Source organism: Peromyscus californicus, unplaced genomic scaffold (genome assembly GCF_007827085.1).
Source record: "Peromyscus californicus insignis strain IS unplaced genomic scaffold, ASM782708v3 Scaffold_4__1_contigs__length_199733344, whole genome shotgun sequence".
Taxonomy (NCBI): domain Eukaryota; kingdom Metazoa; phylum Chordata; class Mammalia; order Rodentia; family Cricetidae; genus Peromyscus; species Peromyscus californicus.
The window spans coordinates 103,783,650-103,809,850 of NW_026294562.1; the positions used below are offsets into that span (position 1 = coordinate 103,783,650).

The following is a 26,201-nucleotide window of genomic DNA, read 5'->3' on the forward strand; positions in this document are numbered from 1 at the left end:
CAGCAATGTCAAATTCTCTTCTGGAGCGTGTGGATATCCACTGGCGTGGATACAACTCCAGTAACATGAACCGCCAAGGCCCATTTTTCTTGATCCCAGCATGACTTAAGCTGTCAGCTCTTCTGGAGAATCCAACCTCATGGCTACAGTTCCTAGGCTTATATTAATGCTTGCCAAAGCTGGCCATATTGGGGTCTCAATCCCCATTGGCATCGGAAGTGGAGAGTTTTTCATGAAGACCCAATAGGTCTCTGTCATGTTGGGCTTCAGCAGCAGCCACAGGGTGCGTTCAGTGCTCAGGAATCCAAAGAGGAACCTCATTGTCCTGAGGAAAGACATAAACAGAACCCTGGGCTCACACCAACACTAGATCGGGTCTCCTCCAAGTGCTAGTAGAAAGATCCTTCCATCTCTCCAGAGGGTGATTTGCAACAGGAGCCCTCCAGTGTAAGCTTGTTTCTGAACTATCCTTGAAGCAATATTTTGGGCAGATGCGGATCTTTGAAAAAACTCCCGTTGCTGGCGTCATTGCAAGGACCTCAAATGTCAGGCAATATACAGATACTGTGCATATTTCATTTAATCTGGAGCAACTCCATGAGACAGCCATTCTCAGTGTGTGAACAAAGTGCCTCAGAAGGAAACCTTCAACTGAGGACCCAGGATTATATGGCCAGTAGATGGGCAGCAGGCTCTCCATTTGAGTTCGGGTCTGACTCACTCAGAAGCTTCTTCTGAACGGGACCACGTGGCATATGTGTGTCCTTCCACTTCAGATAGTGAGTGGGACACTGTCTCAAGTCTCCAGCTTCGCATTTAGAGATGCCCACTGGCCGTGCAGTGTGAGAACTGGAGGGACTGCCTACTGGCTGTGCAGTGTGAGAACTGGAGGGACTGCCCACTGGCTGTGCGGTGTGAGAACTGGAGAGATGCCCACTGGCCGTGCAGTGTGAGAACTGGAGGGACTGCCCACTGGCTGTGCGGTGTGAGAACTGGAGAGATGCCCACTGGCCGTGCAGTGTGAGAACTGGAAGGACTGCCTACTGGCTGTGCAGTGTGAGAACTGGAGGGACTGCCCACTGGCTGTGCCGTGTGAGAACTGGAGAGATGCCCACTGGCTGTGCAGTGTGAGAACTGGAGGGACTGCCCACTAGCTGTGCAGTGTGAGAACTGGAGAGATGCCCACTGGCTGTGCAGTGTGAGAACTGGAGGGACTGCCCACTGGCTGTGCGGTGTGAGAACTGGAGAGATGCCCACTGGCTGTGCGGTGTGAGAACTGGAGGGACTGCCCCGGCCAGTGCTTTGAGCACTGCTGGTGCCTTGTTAGGCAGACTTGAGGCACACAGGGAACTCAAGCTGTCCACCCACCCAGATCCATTAAAGGCACACCCATCAGTCACTGTGCTTGGCTTCCCTCTGGCTCCCCCACTCCCCTTTTCTCTTGGATCAAATTAACTTTTTTGACAGATGTTTGGAAAACAGGCTTATCCTGTAATTTATATTTATAAATCCTCTGCTACAGTGTGGTCCCATCCTCTGCCTTCACTGAAGCCAGAAAATAACCTGGGAAAGCGCCACGTTTCCTGTTAGGAGCTTGGAGGCCCTTGTCTTCTTAGCACAGCTTTTGAGCTTTTGAGAGTTCTAATGCCAAGAGATAGAGAGCCGGGCGTGATTCTTCCTTGAGATGGTTTAGATTCTTGCGAAGTAAACAGAAACAGCTTGAGGTCCGTCCTCCCCAGGACTCGGAGCTCAGCGTTTGGTTTGTTTAAAGGGCCGGCGGGCGCTTGTTTTGCTCTTCTCTTTCAGATTAGATTTGGAAGGAGGACATTCTTGACTTGGAGAAGCCAGTGCCCTTTAAGCTGTTCTTCAAGCTGGCGGCCCTCAGCCGGGCTCTTCATCTGCTCAGTAATGCCAGTAAGCTGGCTCTCACTGTTGCCTTCTCCTCCTCCGGCACCTCTGCTGTCCTCTCTCAGGTTACAGTCGATTTTGTATGGACCTTCTTCCTTTAAGGCATTGCAGTTGAGGTTCTGGTGTGTGTGTGTGTGTGTGTGTGTGTGTGTGTGTGTGTGTGTGTGTGTGTGTATGCATGCGCACGTGCGCGCCCATGTATAGAGATATGGAGGCTAGGGGTCAGTGCTAAGTGTCTTATTTCACTGCTTTCTACATCACCACCACCACCACCACCACCACCACCACCACCACCACCACCACCACCACCACCACCACCATCACCATCATCATCAACAGCATCTCTCACTGAACCAAGAGCTCATTGATTTGACTAGGCTGGCCGTGACCTCCTTACCTCTACACCCTAAAACCAGTCTCAGACGCACACAGTTGTGCCTGGCTTTTATGTTATTGGAAGAAACTGAACGCAAGTCTTCATGCTTGTCTGGCAGGCACCTCTGTGTCACTTTTACGGTCTTAGGATTTAGTGTTTTCTCTGCTTGGTGCACATTTTTCCATGAGTGAATGAGGTTCACTAGAGTCATATTCCTGTCTCCACTCCACTCTGCTGGAAAACAGACATTGCACTCAAGGGATGGCCACTCTAGCAGCATCCTCCTGTCCTCTGCAAGGAGTCTCGCTCCAGACTGCACCTACTTTCCATGTGAGAGTGTTCACAGTGCTGACGTTTTACTTTAAAGTGCCCCTCGAACAAGCGCCTCTTCCTTGTTGCTTTGAGTGTTCTTTAAAAAGTAATCTTTCTTTATTTTAGGATTCACGCATCTTCGCTTACAGCGCTGTCCTTATGGCACGGCGCTTCTCACTGTTTCAAGAGAGAGGAAAAGCATGTCTGAAACTGTGGCCAAATTGGGGGCAGGGGACTGTCCATATTGAGCTCAGTGTCTGAGAAGAGGTCTCCCCCTCCCTCTTGAACAGCTTAGCATCTGGGCTTCATCAGAACTCAGGCAGAGGGTGTCTGAGGCCTGCAGATGCTTAGCAGGGACACTTGCAGTTTTCCTCAGTTTCTACTTGGCCAGCACTTGAAAGCGTATCAGTGTCCATGCAAATGTGCACATGGAACACGGGGCTGTCTGTGGATTCAGCAGGTAGCCGCCCACATGCATACCGTACTGTAGAAGGGACACTTCCCATGGGGGACAAGCCACCAGCTGTGGTTTTTTCTCCTTGCCCATTTGATTCCTTATTCTATGCAGTTAGGTGAGACTGGACTATGCAGAGCTCACTTGCCACAGGAAGCCAGTGTGCGACACGCCCGTGCTCACGCTGGACAGACCTGCAGTGGAATGCTTGTGCTTGTCTTCAGGCTCCAGGGGACCTTTGTTCTCCTTGGCATATTGTATCTGAAGTTTTAAAATGCGCGTGCGTGTGCGTGTGTGTGTGTGTGTGTGTGTGTGTGTGTGTGTGTGTGTACACGCACACACATGTATTTGTGTTTGTGGGTACCCCTGGAGGCAAGAAGAAGGCATTGGCTTTCCCCAGTTGGAGTTACAGATGGCTGTGAGCCTTTGACCTGGTGCTAGGAGCTCAGATCCAGTCTGTTTCATCCTGCCCAAGTCTCACCCAAGTCTCCCTTTCTGGCCAGCTGGACTTGGGTCAAGTGCTTGGGTGGTTCAGAGACTGGTGCCTCCCCTGGCTCAAACTCAACCAGGTTTTCTCCCCTCTCCCATTACGTTTTTTAACTAGTGACAAGTACCAATGTGCGTCTGTTCTCTTAGGTCAGATCATGTGGGCAGTCTTCCATTATCCCCTTTCTCTTTGAACCAATGCTGTTGGAGGTCATCACCTACTTCTTCATTGTGGGTTTTTGTTTGTTTGTTTGTTTTTGCATTTCTAAGATGCTGATGTAATTACTTGTTTCAAATCAAGGCAGTGGCATCTGTCTGTCCTCACTAATTAGTGGCTTGCAATGTCTTGCCAAAATCTGATTCCTTCTTTCTAAACCACCTTCTTAACATTTTCTCATGCTAAAGTCTGTCCTTATGACTTAGACCCATTTCCCTAGGACGGTCTTCTTGTCCTGTGGCATGTCACCCACATTCACCAATGGGTATTCTGATGCTCCCATGATGCCTGGCATTTTCCATGTCCTGATTGCCTGTTGGGTCATCTTTCTTGTCCGACTGTCCTGTGTGTGAAGGCATAGCAAGCGTCTGCCTTCAGTGTAGTTTATTGCTGGTGTGTAGCTCTGCACCTGGCATGTAGTGCAGGCATAACCAATGCTTGCTGGGAGTGGATGGCGCGCCTGTGGCAGGGACCCCTGCAAGGTTGTTAGCAGTCGTGAAGCTTCTTACCCAGAATTCTGTCTGTCTTGCCCAGTGGTTTCTGACCATTTCTCATAGACACTTGTCATTTACAAATTATTATACCATAAATGGAGCTCATCCTTTCAGCTTTTAGAATTATTTTTTGTCCAATTTTCCACATCATCATTAACTATTGTTTCATTTACCCCAGGCCTCCTGTCTCTGGTGAGGTTTGGCTCTCTCTCTCTTTCTCTTTCTTCATTTGCTCTATTCAGACAACTGGTCTCCATTTCTGGAATCCTCGTTCAGCCTGCCACTCCCAGAGGACTGGGTTCCTGCAGCGGTTTGCTGGTGGCCTGTGGCCTCTGCTGCTTGTGCCCACTCTGTCTTGCTCACCACATCTCACTAATCTTGCCATGGCACACTTGGGTTCTTTTAGTCCTTTGCTTTAAAGTTGCACAGAGTAGATTTTCATTGTCTGCTGTGTGTGTGTGTCCCATTCTCTGCTCTAATTGCCATCTCACCAGCCTGGACTCCCTGCATTGTGCTCCACCCTAGCTCTGGCTCTGGCTCTGCCTCTCCCTCCCCACCCTTTCAGTTCCACGGTTATTGGGGTCAGAATTCTCAGTATTTCGGGGTGTGTGTATATTTGTGTGTCTCTGTGTGTGGCATATGTGCATGTTTGTGTTTCTATACAAACATGGCTACTCTTAAAATAGCTACATGATGAATCTGCAGCCGGTGTCCCATAGGCACGGATACTAATGTACTTTCAAGTACGAGCCAAGGTTAAACAGAAAAACTGCAACTTTCTCTGCCAGCGTTTGTCCTTCCTCAGTCCTGGTCCACCTTTGAGCCATCTCCCTGGCCCTGCGGACTTTTATAATGGTCAGCTAACTGGTAGTTGGGCACTCTGCCTCCTCCAGTTCATCACATGAGTCATTCATTCCCTAAGTGACCTTCTGTCTCTGCAGCTCTGATAGTCCCGCTGCAGGGTTGGAAACCCTTCCCGAGTCTCGTTGCCCTGTAAGTTGTCTCCAGTTCTGGCCTGGGGTCAGGGCTCCGAACCTGCTTACTCAGCCGTGGCTCCCACTGCTTTCATCTTTAGGGTTCCAAATAGTTTCCACATTACTGAAGCCGAACAAACCAGGCCGCTATTTGATTTTCCCTGAATGCAGCTTGTGTTGCCGCTGTCACGCTCTGGCCGAAGGTGTTCAGTCCGGGTGGGGCTTTCCTCCCCCGCCATTCAGCTTTTCAGGACCATTTAACCTCCCCCAATACTGCCACCTCTGCAGCCTTTGATGTTCTGTGCTTCTACATGGAGTCCTTGCCACATCAGAATGCCTGTGTAGCTTCTTTTGGTTTTAAGCTAGTCTTATGACCCCTCGGTTTATTTATTTCACTTGGGCCTTTACCTGGCGTATGTACTTTCTGAGGATGGTGAGAAGCTTATCTAATGTTCTTTGTGGATTAGGTGTTTAGTAAATGAAATGAATAAATGTGTATGTAACCTGATTGGCTTTACAAGTAGTTATCCTACCAAGTGAAATTTTTTCTTTCTTTTTTTTTTCAATTTATTTTTATCTACCTATTTATTTTAATTTTTTTGAGATAGGGTCTTATTATGTAGCTCTGGCTGTTCTAGAACTTACTACATAGACCAGGCTGGCCTTGACCTCACAGAGATTCACCTGCTCACATGCTGGGATTAAAGGCGTGTGCCACTACGCCCAGCAAGTGAGTTATTTCTGTGTTGCTTTTGTAGATGTAAGGATGCTAAGAAGAGCTGAAATGTCTCTTGTTTTTCAAGGTGACCTTGCCAGGTACGCTAACAAAGCATATATTTTGTGTGGTCTGTAAACAAACAATGCTTTGTCTTTACATTTTCAAGAATTAGAAAGAGGAAACAAAGAAGAGTGTGTTCCAGATAGGACAGGTGTCTGTGCAAAGTGGGAAACACTATCTGAGTTTTCCTTGGGCCCCCAACCCCCTGCCTCAGGACTGGGGATCAAGCGCAGGGCCTCATCTGCCACTTAGCTATATTCCCAGCCTCAAGAACACCCTCTGACCCTTTATGGAAGAAGTCTGCTGACCACTAGTCTAGAAATACAGCCGATCTGCCTGGGGTTGCTGCTCGCTGGAGATGGGAAACTGTCTGCTTCCCTGACAGTTTACCAGCCCCCCTGTCACAGACAACAATTCCCTCTGTGGAAAAAAAAAGATCCTTGGGCCCAGTTTCAGAAGAGTCTTGAGTGGCGCACAAATCTTCCCTGGGCTCTTTGGCACTTGACAGTATCTCCCACAGATAACCGGATACAAATGAGCCATTCCTGTCCATTGTAACATCCATCAGAGCCTGGAGGATCGCTCTGCTGGTCCAGTTCGATGTCAGTGAGAGTGAGGCTCTTAGCATATTTGAAGAATGTTAATTGCTAAGTGTGGGCTGAAGCCAAAGGGCTTCATAATGTCCTTAAGCTGCTTTAAATGTACATAGACTGAGAATTTTAGAATCAGGAAAGGTCTGGGAGATCATCAAGTTTAGCCCCTTAAGAGCAGGGGCTGCGAGCCAGACTGTGTGGCTCTTCCCCTTAATCCTCCTGTGTCTCAGTTTCCTCACCTTTAAAGTGGGGCTAAGAATAGCTCCTAGCCACTGGGCTTGCGGCAAGCACGAACATTCCCCATAGCAGCATTTGAGCAGCAATGCTGCCTGTGAGACAGGATTCTCCGCACATGCGTGTGTTCGCAAGCATTCATGTTTCATTAGTGTTTTTAGTAGTTATTTTATAGTTACAGACACTGCAGACTAGAAGAGTTAAATTATTTTTCTTCCTTGCCTGACAGGCAGAGTGGGCTAAAGCCTGGCTGCAGCTTTTCATTTCAGTGTTTCCGTGTTACCTTGTTGCTTGTAGATGTGTGTTTAACAGGTGTGGATTTAAAGCATGTGGGGATATACGTGCACATGTGTGTGCATGCATGTGGAGGCCAGAGGTAGACTCAGTGTCTTCCTCAGTCACTTTCTACCGTATTTTTTGAGCAAGGTCTCTCGTTAAACCTGGTGCTCCCAGATTCGGGGGGCGGGGAGCGGGGGGCTGGTTGACCAGCCCCACGGATCCTCCTGTTGCGGTCCCACTAGGGCTGGTGTTAGCAAACCCATGCCACTGCACCGGGCCTTTACGTCAGTACCAGGATCTGAACCCGGCCTCATGGTTATGCGACAAGCTCTTTACTGACTGAACCATCTTCCTGGCCCCTTGTTTTTATTTTCACACAGGATCTCACTCAAGCTGGCCTTAAGCTCACAATTCTGTCTCATCCTCCTAAGTGGTGGGATTACAGGCATGTGTCACCATAACTTGTTTAGATGATTGAAAAGAATTATTTTACTTTATATGTATGAATATTTTGCAAGCATGCATTAATGTATAATACATGTGTGCCTGCTGGATACCCCAGAACTGGGGTTAAAGTCGACCATGTAGGTACTAGGAATCAAACCCAGGTCTTAGGCAAGATCAATAAGTGCTCTTAACTGCTGAGCTACCTCTCCAGTCCTTGGGTGATTTTTATAGCTAGAAAAAAATTATTTTCAAGCTTTTTGGCTAAAATAAGAAAACAAAATCATTTTATAGTTAGTTAATACATTGTCTCCTGTCAGTCCTGTTTCTCCTCATCTGCCTTCAGGATATGTACATAATTTCATGAAATTGACGTTCTGTTCATGTAACTACTGCCTCTATCAAGTTGAAAAGCATTTTGTCATCCTAAAGAAAGCTTAGAGGGCTGGAAAGATGGCTCAGTGGTTAGGAATGCTTCCTACTCTTACAGAGGATGTGAGTTCAGTTCTCAGCACCCACATCAGGTAGCTCACAACTGTTTGTAACTCCAGCTCTGGGGGATCTGATCCCTCTTCTGGCCTCTGCGAGCACTTGTATTCATATGCACATAAACACATACAGACAATAGACACATCAGTAAAAGTTAATCACAAAGAAAACTTGGTACTCCATTGTGCCTTTCTCCAACCACTTGATGGCTCTCAATCTGCTTTTGGTCTTTACAGATTGACATGTTCTATGTATTCCATGTAAGTGGGATCACACAGTGTGTGATCTTTCAGGTCTAGCATCTTTCATTTAGTGTGTTTTTGTACTTGCGTATAATATATATATTATCTGCATATTATATATAACAGCACTTCACTTTTCTGCGGATGTACCACACTTTCTTTATCCATTAGCTCTGGATGAGCATTTGGGTTGTTCTGTCTTTTGACTGTTGATGCTATCATAACATTTGAGGGCAATCCTTGTTTGAGTGCCCGTGTTCAGTTCTCATAGGTAAGAGCCTGAGAGTGAAGTTGTTGTTATCCTCTAGTTCCACTTCTAACTTTTTGAGGCATTGCTGAATTTTCCTTTTTGTTGGTAACAACATTGATCTGTAAGGGTTCTGATTTTTCTGCTCTTGTTAGCATAAGCTGTTAATTATTATGATGTTATGTTATGGCCATCCCACTGTGGATGAAGTAACATTTCACTCCAGTTTTCTTTGCATTTCTCTAGTACCAGTACTGCCAAGAGAGTGTCCACTCAAGTGCCTGTTGGCCTTTGTCATGTTTTCTTTGTAGAAATCCATCCTCCATTACATGAAAGATATAGAATATACAAACTTATAGAGACGGAAAGATTAGACATTATCTCAAGATGGAGAAGAAAGGAATATAGAGCAATGATTTCCTAAGTACAGAATCTCTGTTTGTGTGATGGAAAAGCCCCACAAATGGACAGTAGTATCAGGACATAATATCATAAATGTAATAAATCAATACAATTAATGTAATTAATGAGTATCATAAATATAATTATTGAATGAGTACTGTGAATGTAATCAATGAATACCACAAATGTAATTAATATCATGAGTGTAACTAATGAATATCATGAGTGTAATTAAAAAAAAAAAGAAAAAGAAATCCATCCTCTAGTTCTTTGCCCACTTTAGCATTCAGCTGTTTCTTTTTGCTGTTAAATTGTAACAGATTTGGATACCTTTAGTTAGCTATCTTGAAGTCTTTTTTACTGTCCTCTGGCTTGTTTTCTTCTTATGTTAATGTCCTATATAGAGTTTTAAATTTTAGTAAAGTCTAATTGTTTCTTTTGTTGGCCATGCTTTGGCTGTCATAGCTAAGAATCTATTAGTTTTAAGCTTACTAGCTTTGTTATTAAGGTTCTAGTTAATTGGGGTAGCTATTGTTGACTGATGTGGTGGATGCAGCTTTCCCCCTGCATTTGCCCATCCAGTTGTTTTAACACTGTTTACTGAAGAGCTTGTTTCTCTCTTGAATGGTCCTGGCCCCTGGCTCTTGATACGCTGTGATAGTTGATGATAAGTACGTGGGTTAATCTGTCTCTCCTTTCTCAGTTCCGCTTCTTTCCTTTCTTTGGCCGTCCTTCTGCCTGTACCATCTTGTTGTGATTGCTGGTGCTTTTCAGTACATTTTGGAATCAGAAAATGTAAGTCTCCTTTGTTCTCTTTTCAGTATTTTTTTCTGTTGTCAGCCTCCACTGACTCCATGTGGATTTAAAGTTGGCTTTCCCACTTCTGTAGAAAAGGCAGATGGGATTTTGATAGAGAGGTGGTGTTTTGTGAATGGACGTGGGTATTGTTGCTGCCTTGACAGTATCCAGAACAGGAGATGTTTTCCCATTTTATTTCAGTCCAGTTTAGGTATACTTTGTATTTCTTGCCTAATTGTTCTGGCTAGGACTTCGGTTGGATCATGTGCTGGATTGTTTTCCCTCTTTCAAGGCTAAGTGTATGAATAGTCCACATTTGTTTGTCTTTCTCTCTGTCTGTGGACTGGCGGGTTGATTCCACCCATGGGCAGTTATGAATAAGGCTCCTATGCCCACAGAGACATAAACCTTAGATCCAAATCCTGGCTTTCTTTTGGGGATATACCCAGAAACAGTTGCCAGAGTACATGGAATAATCATCTTAATATGCTGCTAGATGAGTTCTGTAACATTTTGTGGAAGATTTTAGTGTTTATATTTATAAATAGTATATGATTTGCTTTTGCTTTGTTTGGTTTTGGTGTAAGAGTTGTAGTGATCTCATACAGTGGCTTAAGAAGTCCCCCGACCATCTCCTTCCCTTCCTTCCCCTCCCTTTTCTTTCCTCCTCAGACTTTGAGCTGGATTGTTGTTGTTATTATTATTTATTTTAATAATTCTAGGATTAACTAGTCTTCTATCCCCCCACGTTTAAACTTTTGTTTTTATTTATTTCTCCTGTTAGTCTTATGGTATTGAATTTAACTTCTTTATGTATGAAAAGTCTGTATAGATTTTGTGTTTCTTCTTGAGTCATTTTTGGTAGTTGATGCATTCCTAGAAGTTTTTACTTTTTCCAGAAATTTCCACATGGAATTTCACAGTGGCTGTACTAACTTCCATCCCTCCTTTTCCCTCACATCCTTGCCAGTATCTACCTACCTTCCTATCTATCTATCTATCTATCTATCTATCTATCTATCTATCTATTTTGGTTTTTTCGAGACAGGGTTTCTCTCTGTAGCTTTGGAGCCTGGCCTGGATCTCGCTCTGTAGACCAGGCTGGCCTCAAACTCACAGAGATCCTCCTGCCTCTGCCTCCCGAGTGCTGGGATTAAAGGCATGCACCACCACTGCCAGGCCTGCCAGTGTTTATTATTAATTAAAAATGTCTGTGCTATGATTATAGCCGGTACTTAGGTTTGCTGCATGCCTCTCACTTTGCGAATATTAACTTTTCCTATGACATTTATGAGGTGTGTTCTGCTGTCAATTCTGTGTTACACGCAGAGAAAACAATTCCCTAAGAAGGTTTAGGTGACAGTCACAGAGCTGGTGTATTAAGGGCTTGAAATAGAATTCTAACAGTCCGAGTCCAGAGGCTTGTTTGAGTCAGGGTCACAGGAAGCTCAGGCTGGCCTCAAACTGCTATGTAGCTAAGGATGACCTTGAACTTCTGATCTTCCTGCCTCCACTTCCCATGTGATGGTTGCATGTACACCATCACATCTTGTTTATAAGTGCTGCCGATGGAACCCAGGGCTTTGCACATTGCTGGACACCAACAGCTACACCCCTGTGGCCTGTCTTCTTATTACCTACAGTTTATACTGCCTTTCTCAAGTGTCAGAGATGCCTGCCTCGTCCCTATGTCACTGTGTTCTTGTTGGAAGCCATGGTACTGGCATGGGTGGGAACACTTGTTTTTATCTCCCTGGGTAGGACTGGGGCTTCCAGAGAAGCATGGTGTTTGGGACTCGGCCTAGCGGAAAGAGTAGCACGCCCTTCTGTAGTCACATAATGTCCTGAAAGACTCCTGGACTGTCCCTGGGAAGTTTAGCACAGTCCTCAGCTGCGGGAATGGTGAGAAAGAATTGATTTTAAATGCACTCGTCTGAAAGGTTTGACAGCGGCTCCACAGAGATTACACTTCACTTTGGGAAGTCTCTGACATTTTAAGTGGACCCAGGTCTTTCATAAGTTATATCCAGAGAATATATATTTGCCAGTGTGGTTGATCTATGCATAGTTTGTGCTTCTTTTTCTTTAATTTCTTCACCAATGTCTTTCAGGGTCATCCAAACGCACAGAAGACCATCCTTCAGGTGGATCAGAACTGTGTCCGTAATTCTTACGACGTCTTCTCTTTGCTGCGGTAAGAAACTCCTTAGAGCCTCCTGGATTTGGACAGATCTCTCTCATTGTGCATCTGTGATGCTGCCGTGTGCGGGGATGTGTCGGAGCTTGAGAAGCCATTACTCAGGCTTAGCATTTTTTAGTGAAAGCTCCATAAATTCTGTAGCTCCAGCGATTTAAGTTTATCTCCTCGACAAAGTCTTTGAAAAGCCATTTCCTCTCATTGGGCAGTGGGAAAGAGCGGTGGGCAGCTGGAGATCTTAAAACAGAAACTGAGGTACTGGCTGGTGTGGCCTGTAAGCTGCAGAGTGAGTTCATATCAGGAACGTCCCAACTATTCCTTCCCCAGGAGAGCCCACCAACAGCCCTAGGCATGGCTTAGACGTTTGGCTTGTTCTCATCTTAAAAGGATCCTGTATGACAGGCCAAAGGAGCTTTGTAGACAGCTAAGACTCAGAGGCTTCAGTGCCTCAGCTCCCTGTCCGTGTATGTCTGTATAGAAAATGTTTGGGATTAATTTTGGAAGATTTAAAAATGTAGCTTCACATGTGGTAGATGATCAGGATCATTTCCCAGGGGGCACAGTCAGCAGCGACACTCAGCCCTTGTCACTCAGCTGAGACTGCTAGTTGAGATGTGACTTGGGTAGTGTTTTTCTAATGTTTACCTAACACATCATAAATTTTAGACCATTACATATCCTCTAGATTTTCTAGTGGAAGAGTCCAGAAGGATTCTTAAAGAATGATTATTTTATAAACATTATACAAGGGGCCTTTCCTTTGTGAGCCTTGAGTCTTCTATTCGATGACATAGAGTTTGGTTACATGGCTTGTGAAAACTGCTCTTAAGGGATAGTGATTCTAAAGCAACCACATAGGTGATCACTTGACTTGTGTCTGAGAGGTGTCTTCAATCTGACTGCTTAGGATATGTAGCGGAACAGATAGGATTCACTAACTGACCAGACATTCTATTGAGTCTGTTGAACTGGGAACACAGTAAGTGTTAATAGAGTGCCCGGAATTTGTTGAAATGTAAATAAACAGCTAACAGTTCCTGACCTGTTCTTCTTAGTAAAATGATAGTAAAAGAGCACTTTTTTTTTTGTTTTTTTTTTTTGTTTTTCGAGACAGGGTTTCTCTGTGTAGCTTTGCGCCTTTCCTGGAACTCGCTTTGGAGACCAGGCTGGCCTCGAACTCACAGAGATCCGCCTGGCTCTGCCTCCCGAGTGCTGGGATTAAAGGCGTGCGCCACCACCGCCCGGCCTAAAAGAGCACTTTTAAAAAAGGTATTTTCTAAGTATGAGATTGTGTGATCTTACTAGAGAAATCAATAGAATTACAAGAAAAAAATTTCCAAATCATAGAAAAGGGAGGCTTTTGGGATAGTGCAACAGAGAAAAGAGAGTACTTTAAAGGGTGCTGGGAGCTCTAAGTTACTGCAGAGAATGGGAGGTAAAGAGATATGATACCACAGGAAGTGCTGGGAATGGGGCTGCAGGTATAGCTCAGTGGAAAAGCATTCACCCGCTGTGTGCGAGTTCCAGAGTTCAATCCCCAGTACCTCTGAAGTCCCTGTTTACTCCAGTTCATTTAACTTCTCTGGTTCTTGTGATGGAAGAAGTGGTGTTAGTTACTAAGTAAGGAAGTTGTATAATTTACAAGTGTTTCCTATCACTGTGTGGAAACTCGTTTCTACATAACAGTATAGACTCACTTTTATGTCGGGTGTGGTGGTGAATGCACATTGTGTGTGTGTGTGTGTGTGTGTGTGTGTGTGTGTGTGTGTGTGTGTGATGAGTATGCACATACAGAGGCCAGAGGGAAGCATCGGATGTTTCACTCTGTCACTCTCCTCCTTGTGTGCTTGAGACAGGGTCTCTCACTGAACTGTGGCCTGCATCTCTGCTAGGCTGGTTGGTCAGTGAGCTCCTGAGGTCTTCTTGTGTCCGATCCCAGCACTGTGGTTACAGTCCTGTTAGCCACGCCCAGGCTTCACAGGGATCCTCATGTACCCATCAAGCCCTTTCTCCAGGCCCAAGACCCAGTTCTTCTGAGCCAGATGAAATGTCTGTTAATCAACCAAATTACCCCCCTGCACTGAATGAAGCACCCTAGACCCAGGAACTCTGAAGTTGTACTTGTCAAAGTTAGTGACCATTGTTCTAGTTCTTGCAGACAGCAGCAGGCGGCCATTGTCTGCTTTATTGAGAGCATTGCTCTGCTTTTTGTGGTGGTAGATGTGGAATGCCCGCCGGGAAACTTGTGTCTCTCTCAGACTGCATTTCTTTGTTCTTTTCTCTACTCAGTTACCATTGTCCCTGAATGGGGATATATATTTTTTTAAATCTATTTTCTTTTCCTGGTTCTTCTTGATTTATAACATTTTTGCTACTTGGTCTATAATTGAAACCAGCCACAGCTGGACATGGTGGTACGAGCCCATGATCCTGGCACTTAGGAGGTGCAGGCAGGTGGGTCAGGAGATAATAATCATCTTTGGCTACATGTCAAATTCAAGGCCAGCCTGGGCTATGTGAGACTCTGTCTCCAACAACAGCAACACCCATAGTGTCTGTATTTGTTACTAACACTTAGCCCCAGAGTGAGAACTTTGGTCTCCTGATTCTGTTTTTTAGAAGTGTAGTCTAATTAATAACTTGTACAGGCTAGGGGGTATAGTTGTACTCACCTGCCCTAACACTGAGGGAAGGTGGTTTCAAGGTTGAGGCCAACCTGGGCTACATAGTGAATTTCAGCCAGCCAGTCTCAAAATTAAAAATTAAAATTAAAAAAAAATATCTTGGGGCTGGAGAGATGGCTCAAGGTCCTGAGTTCAATACCCAGCAACCACATGGTGGCTCACAACCATCTGTAATGAGATCTGGTGCCCTCTTCTGGCCTGCAGGCATATATGCAGACAGAAAACTGTATATATAATAAATAAATCTTTAAAAAATGTATCTTTCACTGTATTGTCGTGCTCCTAGGATGCATAGTTTTTTGCATTTTTTGCTTGTGGGTGTCATGGAAAAATAGAGACTCTTGTGAGTTAGGACTTTGGAACACTAGACTAGGGAGTTTTATACGGTTTTGTGGGACATCAGCCAGCTCAGGTGCTTTGGCTCACGCTGGAGACCCTAGGTTAGTTAACAGTCGGCAGGAGAAGCGGTGGCTTCCAGCGCCTTCCAGAGTCCTTCGGGGTGAGGTGAGGCAGTCAGATCCCTCTCAGGCTGAAGATTCATCCGTCCGTCCTTCAGTAAACAGTTAGCCGTTTTGCTCTGTGCTCCCACTTCGGGATGTCCACCACAAGGTGTCAATGTTGCTCTGTAACTGACATGTGAAATGCCAGTTACTTTCCAATTGGGGTCAGCAAACGGCGTGGACGGCTTCAGTGGAGTAGAAATCGATGTTAGGAAATGCCATTAAATAGGCATTGTCTAAATCTCGCCTTTCAGGTTTTAGGGGCTTAGGCTAATTAGATATGGGGGGGGGGAGGGCTCTGGGTTTGTTGCTATTGTTGCCTTTAGGGTTTTGTTTTTTGTTTTTGTTTTTTTTTTTTTTTGGTGGTGGTGAGTTACTGAATGGTTATAGGAGAGGAGAGATGGGGTATGGTGAGGTGGAAGTTTAGAATTCTAACCCTGGTGTCATCGTGGGATAGACATCGGGTGAGACTGCAGTCAAGGGGTCACATCTAATCCTGCTGCTTCCTGAGGGTAAAAGATTGTTTGGGGTGCCATCCTCACCCCCACCCCTCCACCCTTTCTAAAGAGGGTGCTGTATTGTGGTGTGGCGGGCTTTCGGCCTGCTCACTCGTTCTCTTTCCTCCTTGGAAATGCCTTGCTTTTTCCGGGTTAATATACAGAACAGCTGTGAGACAGGCACCGGCCGTGGCCCTCTGCCTGGCCCCCGGTACTGAAAGTGCTCTAGGTTGGTAGCCTGGAGCAGGGCTTTTGTGGGATCCTTGCCTTGGTTTGCTTCCACCTGGTCTTGTAAATGGGGATGGTATTTGTCTCATACAATTAGGAATATGGGGAGGGTGAACTAAGGCGAGGTCTGTGGAATCCCTCAGACAATCTGGGGGTACCTGGTGGGTGACAGCCTTCTCTCTGCTCTGCTGTCAGCTCCTCTTTGACGCCAGAGTTCTTAGCTTGAGGCACTGGCTTTTCAGCTTACCATCATTTCTCCTTTGCCTGCATGCCATTCAGACGTTCACTTCCGCTTTGAAAGTTAGCTGTCCGTCCTGACCAGTCATAATTTTAAAATGTTTTGTCTCCTCTCACTGACGGCATTGAAGCTTCTGCAGGAGGGATTTTTCCCCTGGCTATGTCGCCCTTCTTTGTCTGAGGTTCCTGGCCTAGAGACTCCTGTCAGCTCGGTTCTGCTACCACAGCTTCAGCCAGCCTGTCCAAATGCTGGAAGCCTCCAGTTAAAGTTCTGCTGTCTGCCTTTCTCTCGGATCCACAGTCTGTTTACCGGGGCTGTTGGGCATTTACAGCCCTTGAGGAACCTGGAGTGTGGCTGGATTCCCTCATCAGCTTTATCCTCTGCCCCTTCCCTTTCTCCTCTCTGGGGTTTGCACCACCCCAGTCACCCAAGCTCTAGACATCATAGTCGTTCTTGTTTTCTCCACTCTCCTTCTTCACTGGTGTTTAGCTGGCTCTGAGTCCTCTGCAGTCTTTGCCGGGTGGCTCATGTATCACCCTCCTCCCCTGTTCTTCTTCTCCTAATAGTCCTTTCACTCCAGTTTTTCTCACATGCCATCATAGCTGTGCTTTGTTGGACATTTTACAATAATACAACTTGGTGGTTAAGAGCACTTGCTGCTTTTGCAGAGGACCCAGGTTTTGTTTCCAGCACCCACATGGTGGCTCACGGCCAACCATCTGTAACTCAGTTCTAGGGACTCCAGTGCCACTTTTGACCTTCATGGGCTCCTAAACACATGGTGCACATAGATATGCTCAGGCACACGGCATAAAATAAATACGTCTTAAAGGAGTGGAATCGGGTGTGCTGGGATTAAAGGTGGCACCACCCTGCCTGGCCCAGCACTGGTGATGATGATGATGCCATCGTCTTCCATACGATGTCCCTTCTGTGGTAACATCCGTTCTTTTCCCTTTTTACAGATGAGGAAGTTGCACCACAAAGCAGTTAGTAGCTTAGCCACCGTCACAGAGCTGGGTGGTGGGAGAGTCTGTCTTCAGACTCAGCTGTTCTGGGCCCAGACCCCGGCTTTGCAGTCAGCCTGTCTTACCTCTTTGCAGCCCCCACTCGCCTGCCACATTCCTGCTCGAGCAGTCTGTCAAAGGTGCGTCAGCCTTGTCACTGTGGACTTAGAAGTTATGGAACCGTTCTGTGCAGCATGGAGTTCACACCAACTGTGGTGGTCAAAGGCCGTTGAGAACACACCTCTTTGGAACTGTTGTCTTGTTCCCAGCTTGCCCCACTCTGTAATTAATAGCTGTTAGTTATGGAGCGCTTACTGAGTTCAGGTTAGCCCTTCACTCCTTTCTTCTCAGCACCCCCACACTGGGAGCCTCCTGTTTGATTTGTATTAGCCCCGGCACACAGTTATCATCTATGCTCAGCACACACATGAACGTGTTTCATTATGACATTTTCGTTCATACTTAGTTTTGGTGGATCCCCCTCCCACCTCCTACCAGCTCCTCTCCCCATCTCCCTCACCCGCCCTCCTCGGACCTTCCCATCCCCGTCTCCCCCTTTCCACTTTCAGTCACGTGTGTTATCTCACCTGTTCCATCACACTTTCTTAAAAATCTTTTTCCCTCTCTCCTGGGCCTTTCTGGGTTTTTACCCTCTTTCCTCCCTCCTCTATGAATCCCTGGATAGAAATGCTGTTTCCACTGACTGCATCTCGCTCTTCTCCAGGCTACGGCAGGCCAAGGCGCTGTCATTTCGGTTACTGTTTGCAGATGGCAAAATGCGAGCTGTGAAAAACGTACTAGGTAGTTATCTCCACAGTGTTGAAAGTGTCGTCAGACCGAGGGCCCACGCTACCCCTCTTCTCTCTGGCCTGCTCCCCTGCAGCATCCGTTGAGGTTTTCAGAAATCTGTGGCTTCTAACCTTTCTCTTTTCCGTAGGTTTTTCTGAAAGGCCTTCATTTGGCCCTCTAGAGGTAAATTCCCGCCCCTTCTTGGTGGATAACACTTTCACCTATAAACTTTCTATTTGAAAAGGGACCAGCTGTCCAATGGCCAGTAAGTTATTCTGGGAGTAATTTTAAAGAACCTGGGACAAGAGCATACGAGTCAGTTTTTAAATGTGGATGTGACTCTCAGCTTTTCGGTGTGGGGAAAGCTTTGTTTCTTTTCTCTCCTTAGGTTGTCTCTAGAGGGCAATGACAGCTATAGACAGTTAAGAGCCCCACGTATGCGGAAAGTGCCACAGAGTTGATGGAGTAACAGTCATGTGTGTTCATTTCAAGTCAGCAGGCAGAGAATGGAGGGATTGGATGAAGATGTACACACTGACAGCATGACACACACACTGGGAATTTGCTCTCTGTGACTCTTAAATAGTCTTGCCTTACAGTATCATGGAAAAGGATGGGTGTGTGTGTGTGTGTGTGTGTGTGTGTGTGTGTGTGTGTGTGTGTGCGCGTGTGCACGCACACTGATTATTAAGCCTTGGTAGACCTAGGGTAAGTTTTAGAAAGGTTCTTAATCAGAATATAAAGTTTTGGTATTCCACGCAAGTGCGGGTAAAACAATTTGTGTTTATGTATAATGACATATTTCTTTTATTTTTAATTTTTTCCTTTTCTCTCTAGGTAATATAGATATATATCTGTGCCTGTATACATATTCATAAAGGCACACACATTGTAAAAATAGGATTTTAATAAATGTTGGTGTGATTTTAGGTGGTCCCCTCTTTACTTTTTGGCTTTCCTTTGTAAACTCCCTTTTCCCATCCCTTGCCAGAAAGCCACCCAAACACAGAGCACACATGCTCCCTAGTCACACGTCGCTGTTAGCAGGCCAGGCTCCAGTCTCATCCGTAGCTGTCTGTGTTTTCCCACGCTCTCCGTGTATGTCGTCGTCGATCTTATGTGTGGATATGGCTTTAATTACCGATTTACAAAATTGGAATGGAAAGTGTATACGGTAATGATTCTGCATCTTGATTTTTCTTACTCAGTATCACATGTGCAAACTCCTTCAATTCATTCTTTTAATGATTTAATGATAGTCCCCGATGGAGCTTAACCGCCTTCATTCCACCGTTATCCCTTCTTTATTTTTACATGTACTTATATTTAAAACTTTTCTTTTGCAACCCAAGGACCAAGGAATGAAAGATTTAAAAAGTTACTTTAAAATATCATTTTATTTAAATTACAACTTTTCCACGTCAATCACTTAAGACAAAATAAATATGTAAATATCATCTTGTGTACATACGTGCTTTTTAGTCAAGTCTTCCCCGTGAGTTTGTCTTTGGATTTTATCTTGTTGTTGTTTACTTTTTTGAACTTAGCTTTGTGCTCTGACAGTTTCAGACCTGTTCTATGTAGTGCTTTCTGGTTACTTTCCCTGTTCCCTGATCTCCTTCCCGCCCTTCCCGCCCTCCTGTCTCACGCCCGGTCACTTCCCCAGGTTTGTGACTTTGGTTATGTTCTATAAAGCATATAGCATAACCAGGGTTATCTGTGTGACCTTTGGATTGGAACGATCCACTGGAGGCTTCAGGGGCCACCAGTGCGCTCAGTGAAGCACGCATCACCTTTGATAGCCACTTCCTATTTTTTTTTTTTTTTTTTTTTTTTTTTGGTTTTTCGAGACAGGGTTTCTCTGTGCAGCTTTGCGCCTTTCCTGGGACTCACTTGGTAGCCCAGGCTGGCCTCGAACTCACAGAGATCCGCCTGGCTCTGCCTCCCAAGTGCTGGGATTAAAGGCGTGCGCCACCACCGCCCGGCCACTTCCTATTTTTACCAATTCTAGTTTTTTAATATTTGCTTTGCCAGTCTTTACAGTGCTGAAATGTGTGTGTGTGTATGTATGTTTGTGCACATGTGTGTGATATGACACACACATGCTCTTAGATATTTTATTTCTGAGTGTTAGAATCTTAGGAGTGAGGTTTCTTTTAAAGATGTATTTATTTTTATTTTATGTGCATTGGTGTTTTGCCTGCATGTATGTCTGTGTGGGGGTGTTGGATCCCCTGGAGATAGAGTTACAAGCAGTTGTGAGCTGCCATGTAGGTGCTGGGAACTGAGCTCAGGTCCTCTGGAAGAGCAGCCAGTGCTCTTAACCTCTGAGCCATTTCTCCAGCCCCCTTAATGGAAATTTTTGATTAACTGAATTTTTATATTAACTTTGGGACAACTATCATTCTTATGTTAGTATTCCCATCTAAGATATGCCTTTGTGTTGGCCCCTTTTGCTCATATTTCAATTCTTCACTAACATTTTGTGGTTTTCTTCGTGTGATTATTTGCCTTTATATTAAATTTGCTCTCAAGTATGTTAGAGAGTTTTATATATTATTTTATTTTATATAAAGTAGCCACTCATTTTGATGAAAATATTCCTATTTTAACTATAACTTTCATTTCTGTTCTTGTGTACATATTGCTATCAAAGGAAAAAGCTATAATTTTAAGGAGATCTTATATTCGGTTACTATATCCAATTATTTATCTTCTTATTCACCCCCTCCAAACCTTTTCCGGCATGCATTGCCAGGCATGGCTTCTTGTTTTCTGAGGAAAGTTCTCTCTTGGTTTTCTTGGTGTACACATTGTTATTAAAGGATATGAAAGGATATACCTGGAGAGCATGGTGATGCCTACCTGTAATGCCAACAGTTGGGAAGCTGAGGCAGGAGGATCTCTAGTTTATTGGATGTTCATAGAGAGTGGGAACATAGAGGGTTAATCACATAAGTCATTCCAAAGCCCTATGAAGGATTTTGGCTTAGCATAAAAGTGACTTTTCAAATGTTATTGACATGATGGATGAAGAGGCGAAGAGCTTCGTTGGAGAGCAGTTAAGTCTGTGGATAGTCTTCTGCCCGAGACACGCTCTCTGTCTCTGCTCAAGTGCACCTGCTCAAGTGCGCCTGCCCGGGCTTGGATCCACAGGGTGACTTGATTAAGGCAACTTTGTTTAAGATGTCACTGAGAATGAAGGCCTCGCCATCACGCCCCTCGTGGCTGCCTTATAACTCCATTCTTGCCGTGCGAGGCATGCTCTAAGGCAGCTTTCCAAGGGTTAGTGATTTCACCCTCATGTCTGGGCCAAGGAAAACAACCAGTTACCATTAAACACCCACCCCACCCATAACTTGATTTTTATATCCAGTTTTATTAAGAGAATGTATCAGAGTTCTTGGAAGACTTAATACCTTGTATGCATCGGGACATCACGGTGGCCCTGGTACCACCTTCGTTCTAAAGGTGAATGCTTCACCTTTGAAGAAAATCAGAGTTTAATGTGTTATCTGTTGACAGTGAGTTTATAATAACCTTGTTCTTGCAATTGGCTCTTTATGACTGGAAACACTCTATTAACATGAGAAGCCAAGTTCTACTTTGGGGACTTAGATTCTAGAGAACAGATTAACAGGTCTAGCAAGCAAACAGTCTTTCATTCATTGAAAGTTAGTAATAATTTCTAAATGTTTTATGTTCTAGACATATCAGAATTCTTCCTCTTCCTGCAAAAGGCCTATACAGGGGTCAAGGAAGGAAAGTAGTATCTGAGCAAGAATATGAACAGCATTCAGTGCTAAAATTTTTGCATACCTTTATTTAAGAAAAAGTTTTTGTTGTTGTTTTTAATTTTGTGTGAGTGCCTGTATGTGCACCATGTGATACCTGGTGCCCAGGGCACCAGAAGAGGGCATCAGAAGTTCTGGAACTAGAGTTACAGATGGTTATGCGGTGCCTTGTGGGTCTGGGAGCCAAACCCAGGTCTTCTGCAAGAGCAGCAAGTCCTCTTAACTGCTGAGCCAGCCCTTTAGCTTCTGCATAAATATTTTTATAGTACCACAGTAGACGTGCTGCTGTTATAATTCTGTTTTATTATTAGGCAAACTGAAACTCAGGAAAGTCAAGCATGTTGGTCCCACATTACTCAATTAGGAAGTCACAGAGCGCCTGATGGGCAGATAACAAAGGCTTTCTTTCCATTAGGTTCTCCATTTGGTGTGGACAGTTCTCTTGACACATCTCTTTCTTGTTGAGACCGCCTGGAGGCACCCCTCTCAGTGGAGTGGCTTTGGTGGTACACCTCGACATCAAATGGGCCATGCGGCTTGATGTCACGGAGACTTTCAAAGCGTACTTTGCTGGTGCCCTCCACGGCGTACCTGGGACCCGTGGATCTTCTTGTATGTTTTTATTGTTGTTGTTTTTGCCCTTACATGTTGTTCTGGGGTGCTCTGACACTGTGATCCTCCAGCGCCCTTCCCTGCCTGTTCTCGGCCTCCTCTCCTTGCATTCTCCGTGGAGATAAAATGATTCTTGCACAGCAGCACTGGCTTCTCTTTCTGAGTTTCTTTGATTCTAGCGACACAGTCAAATTTGAGTCTTAGTGTGGAGCTGGCATCTGGAGCCTGGAGTTCATGAAGACTCTGGTGGAAACCAAGCAGTTGACTCAGTAGCATTTAAGAAGGAGCTAAGATTATGTTACGGTGCAGTAATGAAAATATATTGTCCAGATTAGGTGGGGTAATGGCTGTTTGGACTTGGAGTTTGTTAGATCATATTTGGAGTATTCTGCTTGAGTGCTGGTTTACTTTGATGAGAAAAGCCAGCATCATGGCCGTTTTAAAGCATTTAAGGACTATTTGGAATAGAGGACATTTAGCCTGGAGAAGGAACAACTTTGGGGATATTCTTACTGTCTTTAAGCAGTTATTTGATTAATTTGGTAATAACAATAAAATACATGTCTATTGAGCAAGTACTCTCTTCCAGGGAAGTCATTATGTGCTTTGTGTTATTTGCTCTGCACAGGGGACAGCCTCCCTCCTCTCTCCCTCTGTCCTCTTTAGGTCTCAGGAAACTGAGATCCAGAATTGGGAACTGACCCACAAAGTTGGCACTGGGCCAGAGCCAAAGGCTTATGATTTCATTTTCTTTCTTTCTTCCTACACTGCTTACATTTGTAGGTGTTTTTTTTTTTTTTTTTTTTTTTTTTTTTTGAGCTCCTTCTGAAGGGCTACAACTTGGAAGCCAAAAATGACATTGGAGGCATGCTGTCCCTGAGAATGAGTGTTATGATGCCTGCCTGCACATACTGATGTCTGAAGTGTACCAGATCCTGCCTTTGGAAGACAAAATAGCAATTCTGTCTTCACAGAGGTTACATTCCAATGGGAAATTGAGAACTAAACACACAAGTTTTAGGTAGTTTTTATTTTTCCCCTGGTGGTCAGGAAAACTAGGGCAGGGGGTGGAGTGTGCAGAGGATGGCTGGGTGAGGTATTTCAGGGCAGGGAGGACTGCACTGAGAACAAAATATTTGAACAAAAAAGACTTGAAAAAGATAAGGCAGCAAGCCAGTGGGCATCTGGAGGAAGAACATTCCAGAGAGGAAAGATCACAGGTATCAAAGCCCCCGGTTGGGAAAGAGTTTTGCTTTGTTTCAGGAACAGCTCCAGCCAGGAGGGCAATCTTACTTGAACACAATGAGCAGAGTGGCAAAGGCCAGATCTTCCATGGGGTTTTAGATTCCCTAAACCCCATGCACAGTATGAAGCTTGTTCAAGAACCCTGGAGCAAAAAAAAAAGTGTGATCTGAATTACTTAAATGATTTTTGTCCTGGGGTGTAGCTGAGTGGTAGTACATGTAGTAGTAGCGTGTTCAAGGCCCTGGGTTTGATTCCAGTACCACAAAGTAAAACATAGACAAGATAAGAAAATAAGAAAAAGCAAATGACTGTGGCACGGTGAGTCGGCGAGTGGAGACACAGAAGAGAGGTCACTGAAGACACTTGCAGTGACCTCTGCTGATGAGGGTGGCTTAGTGGCAATTGGGGTAAATGAAGAAAGTGGTCAGATGCCGACACGTTTTTCAAGACCGCTAACTAGACTTGCTGATGGGCTGTATGGAGAAACTGGACTTAAGGATAAGTATTTGCCCCAACTAAGTGCATTATAGTGGTATGATGGAAACAGATGCTTCAAGATGCCTTGGTGGGCTAGTCATTAATAGGAAATAAAGAATGCGTTCATAGCATGTTAGGGTGGAGATACCAACGAGGCTGTTTTATATATCTATATATTATAAATGTATATATATTTGACCTCAGGAACCAGTTGACACCCGATAAATGAATTAGGCATTGTATCAATGTAGTTAACATAAACCACTCCCTGGGAAATGAATATTTATTAATTATCTCAGGGCCAGGGAAATAAGTTAGAGGCTGCTATGAAGCTCCAGGAATGTGTTAACACTGCTTTTTCAGACCAACTCACTGTAGCTTTGAAGCAGCTGCTTGTGAAGTGGCCATTCCCCTCTCCATGCCCCAAAGAGGAAACTGCCCTGCAAAAACTCATGCCTCAGGGGCTAGCCAGAAGGAGGACCTCCCCCAAAGCCCCCAGGTTCTGTTTAAGGGATTCCAACATTTAACAGAAGAGCTGGGCTGGTGAGGTTGGGGAAATCCAGAACAGCATGTTCCAGAAGCCTCAGTAAATTAAGTGTTGTGAAGCACGTGACCAATTGAATGCCAGGTTGCTGACTGGACAGAGTGAGGACTGAGAGCAGAGTGCTGACTTCAGTGACATGGAGTACGCTGGTGACGTCAGAACAGTTTGGATGGTGTGGTGGGAGTGGCTGAGGGGTTAATGGGAGTGAGGACATGAAGAGCCTGAAGACTACTGCTTTTTCCCCCTTCTATCCAAAGGACCATGGAAGTGGTACTAATACTGAGTGAAAAGAGGCACAGGGGATGTGCATTCTGCTCACCATGTTCATCTCCTACCGGATGATGTATAGACTACAGAGACACACTTGTCACACAGACCTCAGTTGGGGAGTCCAGTGTTTGGGTGGGTGGCTTGGCCTCAGAAAGGGGCTGAGTTGTCACAGTGGGAAACAAAATATGGGGACAGTTATAGAATCCCTCATCACATTTGGTGATGGGAGAGTGATGCTTTCTTCTTGGGTTGAGTCTGTTCTTCATTGGATCATCTGGCAGGTGAGGACAGTGGAGGAGATGTAAACATTTGAGAAGAGGGGAGCAGATAGGGAATTAGCTATCTGGGGTTGCAGAATGGCTGGACCAAACGTTTCCCAGTTTTACCCTCTGTTGGTTTCAGTTGGGGGCCAGGATATAAAGCTTCCTTGCCTGATCCCTACAGTCTTCAAATCACTAGTCTGTGGTGGAGCCTCAGGGTAGCATTTCTCACTGTCTGTGATCATGACGGCCCAGGGAGCATGCTTGGGCTGTGCTTTTAGAGAGAGGTCATTCAGTGTAGTGGGTGTATTTTTCCTGGGGTCTTTAACTACTTGGGTCCAGAGAATTTTGTCTTGCTGGTGTGAGTTCATGGGCCAGAAGAAAGGACTGAAGAAGTGATTCATGTCAGTAAACCTTGGGACTGAGCTGAGTGAGAGAAATGAGGACAATAAAAGGAGTGGTATTGGGACTGAAGGAGTGGAAGTTCTGGTGATGATGACAAGATGGCGGAGTGGCATACTGCAGGTGTCTGGAAATGTGAAGGTGGATAATCAGAGATTGAGATTAATGATAGTTATGTTGAAAGTATTATGATTAAAATATGGGACTAAGTGGATGAAATGCATGGAGGTCAAGAGTCAGGGAGGTGGGAATACTGCATGGGTCTTGTACATGATATAGATGTCATTAAGAGGAAGGGCAGGTGTAGAGGGGGAGAGTCAGTGCTGGAATTTCCCATTGCTAAACTGGAATCATCACTAGAGGGCTGTTGATAACAGCAGCAAACAAGGAAATGGCACAATCAAACATCATGCACAGTGAAGGGCCTGAGAGCTTTTAAGGGAGTGGAGGAAGTCAGTAGTCTGGAAAATGGCGTAGATGTGAGGAAGCCACCTCCATCTCCAAGCTCGCTGTTCTGTAGGGCATAAGAGAAGACACTGAAAGCAATTTGAGATATCCTGCTCTAACTCAGTTCTCAGACAACCATCTAACAGGAGGTGTTCCTGTCCTTGCTAGTTGGGAAACTGAGGCTGACAGCCACTGCGTGTGAACGCATGAGTCCATGGAAGATACGGGTGACTCGGTGCGGTTAGAGTTTGTACAGGGAGAGATGTGCTGCTCTGGAGGGAAG

The 26,201-nt window shown here is 45.1% G+C and overlaps 1 protein-coding gene across 1 annotated transcript in view; it reads left to right on the top strand.

The window, feature by feature from the left end:
* Uvrag (UV radiation resistance associated) overlaps positions 1-26,201 on the top strand; it is a 279,199-nt gene that overhangs the window by 70,815 nt on the left and 182,183 nt on the right. The window contains 1 exon segment of the mRNA XM_052762201.1: positions 11,839-11,921. Within this exon segment, the coding sequence (XP_052618161.1) occupies positions 11,839-11,921 (83 nt within the window).